Source organism: Monodelphis domestica, chromosome 8, assembly GCF_027887165.1.
Source record: "Monodelphis domestica isolate mMonDom1 chromosome 8, mMonDom1.pri, whole genome shotgun sequence".
Taxonomy (NCBI): domain Eukaryota; kingdom Metazoa; phylum Chordata; class Mammalia; order Didelphimorphia; family Didelphidae; genus Monodelphis; species Monodelphis domestica.
In genome coordinates this window covers 177,547,706-177,564,292 of record NC_077234.1, presented here as the reverse complement: position 1 = coordinate 177,564,292, position 16,587 = coordinate 177,547,706, and the positions used below count along the sequence as shown (strand labels likewise).

Below are 16,587 nucleotides of genomic sequence, written 5' to 3'. Positions count from 1 at the left end.
ACAAGAATGGAAAGGTACAACTAGAATACATTTTTCTGAAAAGTTTTGGATATTTCAGTAGACAATATTAATATGGGTCAAAATTGATATAAACAACCAAAAAAGTAATCAAAATTTGGACTCAATTTAAAGTGCCCTGAATGAGGGAAGTTATAGTTCAACTGCATTATGAGCTAGTTAGACTGCATTTGAAATATTTGTTCATTTCTGAGTGCCAGTTGTTTTTTTTTTAAATAGAACTTACTGACAAGATGGCTGCCTGAAAAAAGTCAGGCTACCCACATCCTATATATCTACTCCAGCAAAATCTCCAAGTTCACATTAAGCTACAACCAAAGAGAAACTATGGCGACAATGTCTACTCTAGAAATATAAAAAAAGTCAAAAGGGTATGGTCCCTGAAGCAAAAGAACTACCAGGAACACATGAAGTTTGAAGGACTCCAGATCCAAAGGTAGCAGGAGTAGAGAGTTGTCATCAAAAGTTTCAATATGGTCAGAAAGTTTCAGGGTTCGTATCTTAGAAGCCTTGGGGAACAGTGATAGACAGTGATCTAAATGGTGCCAATTAGTTATCAGACCTGAACCACACAGGCCAAGGGGCTCTTAGTGTTCCTTAATACCGTTTCCTGAAATTTCAGAGAGGATCCTACATATACAGCACTAAGAACATCAAAGACCAAGGGGAAAGAGGAATAAACACAGAGAGATGAAAGTCAACAGAAGAACCCAGAGGATCCACAGTAAGACCATGCACGGTTAATTACCATATTTGAAAATGAAACAATAGCTGACAATAGTTTGATGGTGACTCAAATCACCAATTGAAGAAGTAAAGCTGTAGAGATGAGTAAATAACATTTTAAAAACCACCACCAAGCATTTTAAATGCAAATATAACTATTAAAATAACAAAGTCAAAGAAAAATAGATTTCCCAAAGATCTGATTACATAAATAACTTAAACAACAGAAACATGAGATTCTAAAAAAAAGAAAAGCTAGGCAAAAAAAAGTATCTGAAGAATAAAGAGCTTTGAACATTATCTAAGAAATGGAATTGCTGAAAACTAGAATAAACTAAAAAAGTGATAATTCCTGAGGCATATAGGTGGTGACTCCATAGATAGAGGTCTAAAAACAGGAGGTCCTGGGTTCAAATTTGACCTCAGACACTTCCTAATTATATGATCCTGGGAAAGTCTCTTAATCCTAATTGCCTTGCCCTTACTGCTCTTCAGCCTTGGAAGCAATATGGATTCAAAAACAGGTCAGGGTTTTTATTTATTTCTTTTTTCAATGATTCCATGAGTCATGGGTAGGACAAACTAACATAATAAAAATGACAATCCTATCCAAATTAATCTACTTATTCAGTGCCATACCTATCAAACTACGCAGAAACATTTTTATAGAATTAGAAAAAATTATAACAAAGTTCATCTGGAAGAACAAAAGATCAAGAATATCAAGGAAAATAATGAAAAAAGAATGTGAAGGATGGGGACCTAGCAGTACCAGATCTTAAACTGTACTATAAAGTAGTGGCCATCAAAACAATATGATACTGGCTAAGAGACAGAAGAGTTTATCAATGGAATAGACTAGGGGTAAATGACCTCAATAAGCTAGTGTTCAAAAACCCAAGTATCCCAACTTTTGGGACAAGAACTTTCTATTTTGACAAAAAATGCTGGGAAAATTGGAAAACAGTATGGGAAAAATCAGGTCTAGATCAACATCTCACACCCTATACAGAGTGAAATCATGAATAAATTAGGTGAACATAGAATGGCATACCTGTCAGATGTGTGGAAAATGAAGGAATTTCAGACCAAGCAAGAGATAAAGAACATTATAAAATGTAAAAGTAATGGCTTTGATTATTTCAAATTTAAAAGGTTTTGTACAAACAAAACCAAAATTAGAAGTAAAGCAACAAACAGGGAGAATATTTTTATAACAAAACCCTCTGACAAAGATTCAATTTCCCAAATACATAAGGAACTAAGTCAAATTTACAAAAAAATCAAGGCATTCCCCAATCGACAAATGGTCAAGGGACATGAATAGGCAGTTTTCACATGAAGAAATCAAAATTATACATAAACACATGAAGTGTTCTAAAACCCTCTTGATTAGAGAAATTCAAATTAAAACAACTCTGAGGTACCACCTCACATCTAGTAGACTGACCAACATGTCAACAAAGGAAAGTGATAAATATTGGAGGGGATGTGGCAAAATTGGGGTACTAATACACTGCTGGTGGAGTTGTGAATTGGTTCAACCATTCTGGAAGGCAATTTGGAATTATGCCCAAAGAACTTTAAAAGACTGCCTGTCCTTTGATCCAGCCATACCAATGCTAGATTTGTACCCAAAAAGATAATAAGGAAAAATGCTTGTACAAATATATTCATAGCCACACTCTTCGTGGTGGCAAAAAATTGGAAAATGAGGGGATGCCCTTCAACTGGGGAATGATTGAACAAATTGTGGTATCTCATAGTGATGGAACAGTATTGTGCTGAAAGGAATAATGTACTGGAGGAATTCCATGTGAAATTGAAATATCTCCAGGAATTGATGCAGAGTGAAAGGAGTAGAACCAGGAGAAAGAATGTTGTACACAGAGACTGACACATTGTGGCACAATCAAATGTAATAGACTTTTATACTAGCAGCAATGCAGTGATCCAAGACAAATCTGAAGGACCTATGAGAAAGAATGCTCTCCACATCCAGAGAAAGAACTGTGGGAATAGAAACACAGAAGAAAAACATATGATCGATCACGTGGTTCAATGGGTATGTAATTGGGGTTTTGATGTTAAAGGATCACTCTACTGTGTAGCAGCTGCAGCTGTGTTGGTCCAGAAGTCAGCAGATTTAGTTTTGGGATGTCCATTTACTATATATTATTCACATTAAATAGAAGTACTAATAGGAAATTTCATGCTCAAGCTTATTCAGATCAGTGAATACCTAAGTATGAAGTTATTCTCCTAGGTAGTGATAACATCCAGTTACAGAGATGTAGTGTATTAAATCCAGTTACACTTCTTCCTGATTTGCCAAAGAACGGTGAACCATTACATGAGTATGTAGAAGTGGTAGATCTAGTGTATATGCCTAGGATGGATTTAAAAGACACTCCAATTGAAAATCCAGACTGGTGTTATTCACTAATGGATATTCACATTTGTGTAATGGAATTATATGTACAGGTGCTGCATTGGTCACAAAATTTGAGACACTATGGTATGGCTCATTACCTAGTTACCTTAGTGCTCAAGGGGCAGAGTTGGTGGAATTGAAGCAAGCATATCTTCTAGCTGAGGGTAAAAGTGCAAATTTATATAGACTCTCATTATGCATTTTCTGTTTGTCATGCTACAGGAAAGATCTAGAAACAATGAGGTTTTATTACTGCATCGGGAAACCAATTGCTTGTGCAGAAATAATAACCGAGTTGTTAGATGCTATCCAAAAACCTAAACAGTTAGCAGTGACCCATTATAGAAGTCATACTTATGGCAGAGATTCAGTCTCTAAAGGAAATCAGAGAGCTGATATAACTGCAAAATTTCCTGCTAGGAATGCTTCAGTATATGTAATGAAATTTTCAACTATTGAATTTGATGATCTAGAAAAAGCATATATAGACTCAGAAATTCAAAAGTGGAAGAAGAAATTTGGAACAAGGAAAGAACATGGAATACGGGTTGCAGATACTGGAAAACCGCTGTTACCAAAAGATTTATATACCTATTTGTGTCAAATCAACCACAGAAAAGTTCATTTTGGTACTCAAGCTGTAGTAGTCTCTGTAAAGAGGCAATGGGTAGCACGTGGAATAAATATTGTAGGAAATAAGATCTGTACAAGTTGTTCTGTTTATTGAAAATTCAACTAAGGGGCATTCAGGTCCAAGTGGTAGACTTTTAGCATGTTGACCATTTGAGAGTCTACAAATTGATTACATCAGCATGCCAAAAGCTGGAAGATACAAATTTTGTCTGGTAATTGTGGACAGATTAACTAAGTGGCCTGAAGCATTTTCATCAAATACAAATACAGCTAGCTTTGTGGTAAAAGTGTTGATTAAGGAAATTATTCCTAGATTTGGTGTACCACTTGCCATAGACTCTGATAAGGGATCTCATTTCACCCAAGATATCATGAGATATCTTGGAATATGAGAATCTAGGAATAATACCCAAAGATCATGTTCCTTATCACCCACAAAGTTCAGGTCAAGTGGAGAGGGTAAATAGGAACTCAAGACTATAGTGGGGAAAATCTGTGCTGAAATTCATGTAAAATGGCCAGATATTCTTCCCATAGCTTTGTTTTACCTATGTATGAGACCAAGAGCAGATTTACATGTATCATCCTATGAAATTCTCTTTGGATATGCCATTGCAGGCAAAAATTTGTAAGACAGTCTATACATCTCTCTTAGGAGAAGATTGTCAACTTGCTTCATACTTAAGTGCCCTACAACATCTTAAAGAACTACATAATATGGGAGTATTGATCCAATCTAGTCCATTGGATTATTCTCTTCATAATTTCAAACCAGGAGACATGGTATATGTGAAAAATTTTGCTAACACATCAGCAACACAAGAGAGTTGGGTAGGTCCTTATACAATTGTGTTAGTTTCTCCATCTTCAGTAAAAGTTTTAGGTAGAGATTCATGATAACATGGTTCACATATAAAATTAGCACATGGTATTAATAATAAAAATGTACAAATTATTGAGGAAGAAAATGAAGAAGAGATTGGGGAAAATGAAAATCATTAGTCAAATTGAGTCTGCAGTCAGAGAGATCAGTAAAGAATGGGCCATTCCAGTGGAAAAGGACATTTGGATGGAAGAGAATAGTGCAGATCAAGAGGAGAATTCAGAAAATAAAGGACTTTGTTAAATGACTGAAAAACTTATAAATTTAAAGACTTTGAAGAAATTTTCAATGAAGAGGATCAAGTAATTAATGGTCTAATGGATTAAAAATTTTGGTAATGTACAACACAAAACAACATAACATATATTCACACAAACATTCATAAATATATTTACTTCCATGGATTTGGAGAGGAAGAATTCTTCAATCAAGATGGAATGAAAAGAGAAGGAAAATCTGAAATAGTGATAAATATATTACATGCAACAGTAACATAACACTAACTTAACAGTAACGCTGATATAACACTAGTAGAACAACATAACATAGCAAAAATAACAACATAACAAAGATAAACACAAATACATAAACATGGTTAGTTTACACTGATTCACTATTTGAATGAGTGAAACAATGCATAGCTAAGGTACTAACAATGTTATAATTAGCTATAAATTAGTTACTAACAAAAAATTGTTAGATACTTAGTTTAGTATAGGAATATAGGTAGACAGGAGAATTTTGCAGATAGGGATTAAGTTAGATAGGATTAAAGTAGATAAGGTAAAATACTGACTTACACTACAAAAGGCATTACAACATACATAACAATATGCATTACATGGCATAAATGACATGTAATGTCACATATCACACAAAATTGTAAATATAGTGTGTATTATAGTTAGGATTGTAAAATTAGTCATATTATAATGTATTCATATGTGATGTTATAAACATGAAGTGCACATATGTGTTGTGTGGCATGTGTGTGTTATGTGTATATGTGTATTGTTAATTTTCCATAAATGGGTCACATGTTTGTGTATCTATTGTTATATGTATTTTGCATAAGTGAGTTTGATGTTTTGATTTAATTTTCTGTGTAAAACGTATGCAATGTTGAGTTCATTGTAATTTTCAAAAAATTTTCTCTGCTGTTAATACATTACAATAGTAGTAGAATATTTTGTATTAGTTGATAGAGTAGTATCTATGAGTTTAATATTTTTCATGAAAGTTGTGTTCATCTTTTGCTTTTGACGTTATTTGCTTGTGCTTTTGCATATGCTTGTTCTGTGTTTGAAATTTGTAATTGTTCATTATTTAATTCCCTTTTTTCCTTTCCTTGATTAAATCCCTAGAATAGGATAGTATTAGATAGGTTAAGATAGTTGTGTGTAGGTTGTTTGTTATTTTGGGTAGGTATTTTAGTTTAAGTAATATGTAAGTAAATTAGTACACAAATGCCAAAATGGTGTTTTTAACACAATTTCGGCTTTGTGCAGAGGGGGGACTGTAGCAAGAGTTTGAATGACAGCCTAGAATTATCCAAGAGCTTGCTGGGTAAAAGTTCTAAGCTGTTGAAGGAGGAGGTTTCCAACAGTCAGTCTGGAGTTGGAAGTGAAGACTAAAGCTATGAATCTGAGACTCCCCTGGACAGGCCATCTATTAAGCAACTTGCCTGTGAGGATCAACTGGAAGAGGTGAAGAGGAAATCTCCAGTCATCTTGGTATACAGATTGAGTGGGGAAGAAAATCTCTACCTTGCCTTGGATCATCTAAAACACCATAACTTGGATTCCTGCTCCCTGACCCACCAAAGGATTCTAAGTGAGAATATGGGCTCCCTGTTAGGACTAAGCTTTAGTAATGCTTAGTAACCTTTAGTTTAGTTTAGAAAAGGATGAACCTTAGAAATTAACTATAGTGGTTTGGGGTAAATAGTCAGATGCAAACCCTTCCCCTTATGCTCCCCTATCTTTTCCCTTCTCTGTTAACAAACTCATTTATTTATATGTGATTTCCCTTTGTATAAACCCTTCCTCCTTTCCTAAATTATTATAAGAACTGCAAATATGAATAACATGGAAATAGGTTTTGAACAATTATACATGTATAATCCAGTGGAATTGCTTGTCAGCTCTGGAAGGAAGGAGAGAAGAGGGATGTGAAAAATCGTGAATCATGTAACCATGGAAAAACATTTTAAATTTTAAAAAAGATTCCATGAGGCAACAAGAAGTTTTAGAACAAAATTTAAAAAACTAAAGAGAGAGAGAGAGAGAGAGAGAGAGAGAGATTGAGAGAGAGAGAGAGAGAGATCTGATATCAAAAACAAATGACTTGGGGGAAAAAAGAGAAGTTATTTAAAAATAATTGAATCCCCTAAAATCATATTTTTTTTAAAATCCTGAATATTATTTCAGGGAATTATAGATGAAAACTATTCTGTTCTCTTAAAATTAGAAGATAAAGTAAGTGTAGAAAGAATACACAAATCATCTCCTGAAGCAAAACCCAAAAGAAACAAGTTCAGGAATAGTATAGTCAAAATCCAGAGTTCCCATTTCAAAGAAAAAATAATTGCATGAAGAAAGAAGAGTTTCAATGGCAAGGAATTATAATTCAGATAATAAGTTCTAAATTATAGGCATGTAGCCAAAAATATACTCCACAAACCTGAATATAATTCATTGGAAAAAATATTACTCTTTAATGGAATAGAATATTTTGCAGTTTTTTCTGAGAAGACCAGACCTCAGTTAGGACCTTAGGAACACAAACACAACAATCCAGAGAAGTCTAGAAATGTATGGAACCAATTATAAGAGTTTTATTAGGTAGAACTGATAGATTCAAGTATGTGAAAGACCATAATGTAGAATCATTTCCTTTGTTCTTGGCCTTCAAGCTGAAATAGGCACAATGCTTTAAAACTGGTGAGTTACAGATTGGAATTTAAGATTAGAATATAATCACTAGATCTAAAGTGAAATGGCTTATCTCAGTAGACAATATTTTCCTTTTCACTAGAGACTTTCTAGCAATGACTAGATAACAACTTGTAAAGGAGGATGAAGAAATATTTTGTCTAGTCTGGTTGGAAATAGATGAAATCCCTGCCAACCCATAGACACTTCTACTAAAAGTAAAATGTCAGTCTGCAAAGCAATGTGATTAAAATCAAGGTGGAAATGTGTTCATGGAGATTACCATTCTTAGAATAATATTTTTTTATTTGCTGTGACTGTGTTTCTTAACGTTGATGTTACTTCTGCTTACTGCAAATGTTTCACGACTCTGGATTACAAGGACTACTGTTTCATATTAGACATGATTACTTCACATAAACAGGCTGATGCATGAGTTAATATATTTGGGGATTCTCCCTCAAATCCTATTATGTAAACTGTATATCATTTACAAATTTCCCATTACTATGGCTTGAGTTACGGTGTGGTTTGTTTGCTTATTTATTTTCTAATTCCTTCCAAAAAAATCTTGATTTTCCTTGTTTTATCAAATTCCTAATTAGAATTCATGAAAACAAATTTTGTGGTCAAAATAGTTTAATTTAAAAATGAATTTTGTGTATATTTGTATATATGTGGTTCCTTTATTGTGTTTTTGCTATAGGAAATAAGCCAATGATCTGCTATCCTTTCTCAAAGCCTTCAAGTATGGAAACAAAATACTATAAAATGAAATTTATATGGAGGGATTTGATACATAGCATATCATGAATATTTTATGTAAAGGAAAATATTTTTCTTTTATTTTTCTCAATTGCATGTGTAATTTTAAAACATGTTTTCTTTTAAATTTTAATTTCTAAATTCTGTATTCACTTCTCTACTTTTCCTAACTTGAGAAGGCATACAATTTGATATAGATAATATGTCATGCAAAGCCACACAAAATATAGTTCCATATTGGTCATACTGTAAAAGAAAATACAGACAAAAAAGCAACACAAGAAAAATAAAGAAAAAAAAAGTATGTTTCAATCTGTATTCAAACACTATTAGTTCTTTGTCTTGAGGAGGATAGCATTTTTTCATCATAAGTCCTTCAGAAATGTCTTGGATCATTATATTGATCAGAATGACTACATCATTCACTTTGTGTCAATTTATATGTCTTCTCAGGTTTTTCTAAAACCACCCCCCATCATTTGTTATAGCATAATAGTATTCTATCAAAATAATATATCACAACTTCTTCAACTCTTCCCCAGCGGATGAGCATCCCCTAAACTTCCATTTTTTCACAACCACAAAAAGAACACCTATAAATATTTTGTACATTTAGGCCTTTTCCTTTTTTCTTTTCTTTCTTTGGAATACCAACCTTGTAATGATAATGCTCATGATTTTGGTAAATCACAGACTTGATATGCCTGGGAAGCAGCTAGTTGACTCAGTAGAAAAATGTAAAGGACCTATAGTCAGAAAGACCTGGGTTTAAATACAGCCTAAGAAACTTGCTGGGAGATTTAGGATTTGGCTATAATATTTTGGGGAGTTTTGATCACTCCCAAGTTCTCTTCTAGGAGGATTAGTGGACCCTTAATCATATTTTTTCATATATTTTCTAGGATATTGCTCTAGCAAACATTTACTCCTCATATATCTTTGATCTTTCTCTTTTGTATGAAAGAGTTAAAAAAATAATAGACTAGATATATTTAAGAGGATTTTATTTCATATGTTGGCTTTGCCCTTCACCAGTTGTGTGACTTTGGGTGAGTCATTTAATTTCTTGTTCTCATCTAGAAAAAGAGACAAGATAATCTCTAATGTCCCTTCTAGGGCTAAATGCTATTATCATTGCCACTAGACCTTTTTCCATATTCCTCCAAATACATTGAAGTTTTTCTAATATTTTAAGAAAAATTTTAAAAACCTAAAGCTTTGAGAATTTTCGAACTGTCAATTCTTCTTAAACTATCCTGATCTTGCTTTCTTAAAACTGAAGCTAAACAGAAATAGGCCTTGGGATTTCAGAGCTCTAATGATACTCTCCAAGGCTGATCTTTTGGTTATGCTTCCATCATAAAGATTATATTCCCAATCCTGGAATTTGCTTGATCAACCAGTCATATATTTAAGCTCTGCCTTGTATGGAATACCATGCCTAGATTCACATTTCCAGTGACCTAGAAATAATCTATACCTTAGGAATCTACTCTAATATTGTATTCAAAATGACTAAATTAAAATTTCTTCCACTCGGCTCCCTCCAAAAATAAAACATTGCTCTTTTTGACTTCCTCATTTTTATCAGTGGCATCATCTTTCTCTCAGTCTTCCAGAGTCAAAACTTTTGGGTTTTCTTTGATTCATCTCTCCTTCCAGCCTCTCAGATCCAAGCTGAAACCTCTTTCTTTTGGCGCTACCTCCATGGAATCTTTCTCAGCTGGCATTTCCTTTTTTCTTCCTACTCCATCTTCACAGGCATGTGTTTTCATTACTAGTCAATTGAACTATTCTATTGCAAAGTTATCCCAATTGACCTTCTAACTTCAATCCTTTTATTCCTACAATAATTGTATTTATTTGTTTTTTATCACTTCATTCTCTGTGCCTAGAATAGTCATTCTCCACCTTCACCTCCTTAAATGTGTACCTACCCTTTAAAGCTCAGTAGCTCAATTCAAAATCCACTTTGTATATGAAGGCTTGCCTTTACCCTCCATAATAGTACCACCCCCATCACATTCTTTTGGTTCTGCTCATTTCACTTTTCATAATTTCATGTATGCCTTTTTGCCTTTTTTCAAATTACCCTATTTCTTATGGGGCATTCGTATTCCATCACAATCATGTGCCACAAGTTTTTGAACTATTTTTATATATTTTGATAGATGATTTGACAGACAATAAAGTAATATCAAACATTTTATAGCAAGTTTCTTAAATAAAAGTCACATTTCTGAAATATGTAGGGAACTGAGCCAAATTTATAAAAGAGCTATTCCCCAGTTGATAAATGGTCAAAGGATATGAACACATAGTTTTCAGAAGAAGAGATAAAAGCTATCTATCTACAGTATTATGAAAAAATGTTCTAAATCACTACTAATTAGAGAAATGCAAATTAAAACAACTCTGAGGTATTGCCTCATACCTATTAGAAATGCCAAATGTCGGAGGGCATGTAAGGAAAGAGGTACATTAATAAACTGTTGATGGAGTTGTGAACTGGTCTAATCATTCTGAAGAATAATTTAGACAATTAAGGGTCAACAATTTTCTAATGGTTTTTTGTAATTTTTATAATTATTTTAAAGCATCAGGATTATGGAACAGTAATGACTGCAATATTCTAGCACCAAAAAGGTTACTCTGCCTTGAAGAGTGTACCTGCTTTCCTTTTATCTTATTGAAGCTGCATCATAGTATGTTCCAAAAGGCTGACAGCATATTTCTTGTGCTGTGCAGACATTTTCCCACAATCCCCTTTTTCTTAAAACACTAAATAAGCCTGTACCTTCCTCAGGTCTCTTGGGGGGAAGACTTTGGGTCTATACACTTCCCCATTGCACTCCACATCTATGTGTATTGGTTTTCCAATTCTGTCAATGGAAAAAAACATCTTTGCTACAGAGTTGTATGCTTATTTGCTGTAAGGTTGACAAGACTTATGCCTACAAGGTTATACAACTTTATATAACTTTTGATCCAATGATACCACTACTAGGTCTGAATTACAAAAAGATCAAATAAAAGGGGGAAAGACATATATATAATTTATAGATATAGATATAAAAATATACATATATAAGCATTTTTGTGGTAGCAAAGAAATGGAAATTAAGAGGATGCCTATCAATATGCGAATGACCGATTAAATTATGGTATCTATTGTAATGGAATATTACTATGCAATAATAAATGACAAGGGGAGTATTGGTAAAAACAAAACAAAACACAGGAATAACTATATGAACCGAGCAGAACCAGGAGATCATTGTTTATAGCAACAGAAGTATTGTAATGATGATTGGCTATGAAAGTCTTAGCTGCTCTAATCAATAAAATGATCCAAGACAATTTGGTAGTACTCTTGAAAAAATTTTCTATCCAACTCAGAAAGAGAACTGTTGACTTCTGAGTCCAAAAGTCCAAATTTAAGTACAATTTTCTTATTTTTCTTGCTTTTATGTGGCATGGCTAATATGGAAAAATTATATCACATGAATAAGAGATATCATTGCTTGCATTCTCAGTGGATGGGGTAGGGACTGGTGGAAAGGAGAGTATTAGGAACTTAACCTTTTTAAAAGTTAAACATTTTTAAAGGAATAAAATTTATCTGAAAAATATCAGAAAGTCCTTGCTGCTTAGTTAAACTAGTTTCCCCTGAAAAAAGCTATGGAACTATTTTTAAATTACCCCCTTGGTCCAGAGGACTAAGGTTCAAGCCACCAAAGTAGATCCTTAAGGGATAATAAGCCTAGTGAATGAGTAGAGTAGGTATTTTTTAGTCATGTCATTTTTATAAAAGAAAAAACCTTACCCTCTGTCTTAAAATCAATGCTAAGTATTGGTTCCAAGGCAGAACAGTGGTAAGGGCTAAACAACGGAGGTTAAGTGACTTGCCCAGGGTCTCACCACCAGGAAGTGTCTAAGGCTAGATTTAAACCTAGGGTCTCTTGTCTCTAGGCTTGGCTCTATCCTTTAAACCCACCTAGCAGTCCTTTCAATTAACATTTTAAAAATATCTACTGTGTCAGGCATTGTAATAAGTTCTAGAAGAAACTAAAGAAAGGTCTCAGAGAGCTCACAGTCTTTACAGAGAACATCTCCTTACAAGATGAAGGGATGTATGTCCAATTGAACAAACACTGTATCTTTACTGAATATCCTTTCTGTAAAGTTAAATAAACTTATTTTTTAAGTCATATAATCTATATCAATGGGGAGAATGAATACATATGTGACATCAGAGATCAATTTTTATATTTGTGACTAGGGAAAAAGCAGTACCAGGTTTACTGAATATTCTTTTCAATAGATCAAAGAAACCTTGACTTAAAATCAACAAATGAGTTTAAGTCTTAGTTCTACCACAAATAGTTGTATAAACTTGACAAACTACTTGTTCCAAACTTCAATATCCTCTTCTGTAAAATGAAAGTATTGTTTTATTAGAACCCTTTTAATAGTTCTTCCATTTCTGGATGGCATCAGCTTTTAATAACTCTCAATTAAGAATAGAATCTATTATGTAAATCACAGGCCACAAGACTAATGAGATTCTTACAGGAGGAAGGGAAATAATTTGTTATCTATGCTTTCTTAGTTTGTCCTACTTCCCAAAAGGGCCTAGCTATGATTCTTACATACAGTTATAATTCCTTCCCATTTCTGCACTGGTTTAAGGTTCGTTCAGTACATTTCCCATGATCACCTTGTGGGGAATAATTATTTTATATGTCTCATAAGAAATTAAAAATTCTATAGAACACAAATTATAATAGTCTTTTTATTTAGACTTCCTGGTGTAATATGTAAGTTAAAAAAACAAACAATATTGGGTTCCATTAGAGAATTAGACTGCCTGATACAGAGTTTTTCTATTATGCTTTGGAATCAAAATCCAACTGAAATGAAGTATTGGGTTTATTTAGTTTTAGGAAGAACATTGATAAGTTAAAAAATATCTGAAGAACAAAGGCATTGATGAAGAACTTTTAGATCATTTCATATCAGAATGTGATGAAGAAATTGGTTTAATCCAAGAAAAAGCAGAGCTGAGGGGAGGGGGCTACTATAACAAGGATATTAAGGACCATCATTAAGAAAAAGGATTAGGCATACAAGTTTTGAGGCAGATGTATTGTTTTACTTGTAGTTCAGAATGATAGCATTAGATAACAAGATTCATCATCAAATAATGAAATGTCTAAATGGTGAGAAAATATGATCCATTGTGTTACCTCTTTGTACTGTGGGACTTTTACCATCAGCAATCAACTGCAAGCAGTCTTGTAGTCCTAAAAAGAAAAAATGTTCTGTCACTAGAAGTAAACATTGAACACAACATTATATCAATATGTTATCTGGAAAAAATTTTTAAATAAATAATAAGAAACTTATACAAATGACTTTTCCTGGGAAATAAAGATACTAGTTACATCCATTACTTATTACTTCTTGGCTGGATTATTATAATAACCTCTAAATTTGTCTTGTTGTCTCAAAGATCTCCTCACTTCAATTTATCTTTCACAAAAAGTTGATTTTTCTAAAATAGAAATCTGATAGTATCACTACCCTTCTCTCTACAGCTCAAAAAACCCCAGTGACTCCCTATTTCTTCTAGGATAAAATAAAGTCGCCTCTGGTGGCACTTAAAACTATTCAGAAACACTGTTCCTTTCCTACCTTTTCAAACTTTTTATACATTATTCCCTTCAATGTATTCTATGGTCTAACCATACTAGCCTACCTGCTGTTCCTTATTCATGTATGCTCCCATCTCCATAACTATGTACTCTGTCCCCCAAGCCTGAAATATTCTTTCTTTTCACTTCTGCTTCTTGGAATTCTTGGTTTCCATCAAGATTCAACTCAAGTACCATGTACTGCAGGAGACCACTTATGGTCTTCCCAGCTACTGGGGTCTTCCCCTCTAAGGTTAGCTTATAATCATATATATAAAGTTACTTGGTAATATAATAAATTTATGTATATTTACATATGTATATATGTATGCATAAATGTATATATGTTATTTTATTTTTGCCTTTGTTTCTTCAATACAGTGTGGCGCACCATAACTTAACAAATTCTCATTGATCACTTGATAGATATACATACCAGCACGTCAGCACAATATCCAAAAAACATGTTTTCCCACATGTAAAGAGTCCATGAATGCTCTTAGTTTCTTTTTCAATGTGTCTCTGTGGGTGTGAAAATCAATTTTTTTGAAGTAATGTGTACTTATATTCATATTGTCCTAGAGGAGCTCCAGAAATTGATGGGAGCCTTGCAATTCATCTTTAGTATGTAATCCAATTTTGTTTAAAATGTCAAGTGTTTATCTTAGGGACTTCAGTAGGATCAGTCTGAAAAATACACTGAGATTTAGAGAAAAACTAGAGAAAACCATAACATTCATGTAGGTGATCTTTTGCTTAGTATGCAGTACAATCAGCTGGAAAATTTAACAATGAATAATGAATTCACATAATAGTACTGACCAAAAAAGAAATCAACATTTTTTCAAAATAAACTATGAGTTCTTAATGAGATTGCATAATCAAGAAAGTGGATTTCAGGAACAATTGTCAGTTGTTTCTTCCAAGAAATAAAAAATTAGATTAAAATTGCAAGCCTATAAAAATCTAGAGGGGGCACACATTAATCTAGTACAGAATATATTCAATATGTTTCCATCACTTGCAACATTGATTGTCTGATTGTGATTTAAAATTTTTTTCAATAATTATTTGCACTTTAAGGAAGTTAATGATACTGTTCTTAGTAGTTATAAAAATCAAACTAAAGGAATTTAAACTATTCTTGGTGAAAAGAACAGAACTGAGTAGAAAATTTGATCGATAATCATAAGGAAGTAATATGAAAGATTAATTATAAGGAATTCAATAAGGTCAAATTGTTTACTTCTTACATGGGAAAATGTAATCTATAACTCTTTAAGAATCACATTACTACTTGGATAGTTTGAAAAAGCTTATGTAGTAGAAGAATTGGGGTCATGTTGAATATAATGAATGAACTAGATAACAACAATAATAAAACATGTAGGAAGAGGTAAAATGGATATCTCAAACAGAAAGGGCAGGAGTAGTCGAATTGTCACAGAAAGGAGAAGAAAGGAGTAGAGGGCTGGTATTACTAGAACCCTATACTCTTTAGATCTGAGTTAAAAAGGGGACAGCTTCTACAATTAAAATGGCAAAAGTCTTCTTAACTTACAGAGCAACAACAAAGTGAGGGGATAAAATAAGGGAGGTACTAAGAGCCTCTTAAGGGACTAATAGAAGGAAGCATGGATCAAGAGAAAAGAGGACAAGGGGATAAGAATAAGGAGGGATTCCTAGAAGGCAGTACATATCAAGAAACTGGAGGTCAAAGTGAGGGGATATGGAAGGAATTCAGAATAAGACAAGGGGGAGAGTCTCAAAAAGGAATTAATATCAAGAGATGGAAGGGAAGGAGTAGGGTATGAAGGAGGAACTTTTGCAATGTGGACAGAATAAGAAATAGGAGGTAAGGGGTAAAGGATTAGGTGAGACCCTTAGAAAGGCCAGTTGATTTAGAACTAGAAAGATAAGGGGAGAGGATAAGGATAAGGATAAGGATAAGGATAGGGATAAGGATAAGGATAAGAATGCAGTTAAAAAATAGGAAAAGGGTAAATTAAAAATCTCCAACTAAATACCAAATTGGAAATCCTAAAAATTTCAAGACAAGATGAATAAAATTAAAGGTAGGAAAAGCATTGATTTGTAAATAAAATTAGGAACTAGTTTTTTTAAAAAATCAACAAAATAGATAAATCATTGGTTAATATTATTTTTTAAATAAAGAAAAAACCAAATAGCATTTAAAATGAAGGGTGAATATACCTCCAAAGAAAATGAAATCAAAGCTATTAGGAATGATTTTGCTCAATTATATGCCAAGATATTTAATAATGTAAGTGAAATGGAAGAATACCTACAAAAATATAAACTGCCTAGACTATTAGAGTAGAAAATAGAATATCTAAATAAATCTATTTTAGAAAAAGAAATCGAATAAGTATAAATGAATATCAAAAAAACTGTTTAAGGATAGGATGGATTTTAAGTGAATTCTACCAAATATTTAAAGATCAACTAATTCTAAATTAAAGAGATCATTAAAAAAAA

At 33.0% G+C, this 16,587-nt stretch overlaps 1 protein-coding gene across 1 annotated transcript in view; it reads right to left on the bottom strand.

The window, feature by feature from the left end:
- Positions 1-16,587, bottom strand: part of TNFSF13B (TNF superfamily member 13b) — a 49,647-nt gene that overhangs the window by 12,807 nt on the left and 20,253 nt on the right. The window contains exon 3 of the mRNA XM_007501306.3: positions 13,642-13,698. Coding sequence (XP_007501368.2) covers positions 13,642-13,698 — 57 coding nt within the window. The remainder of the gene's footprint in view (positions 1-13,641; positions 13,699-16,587) is intronic.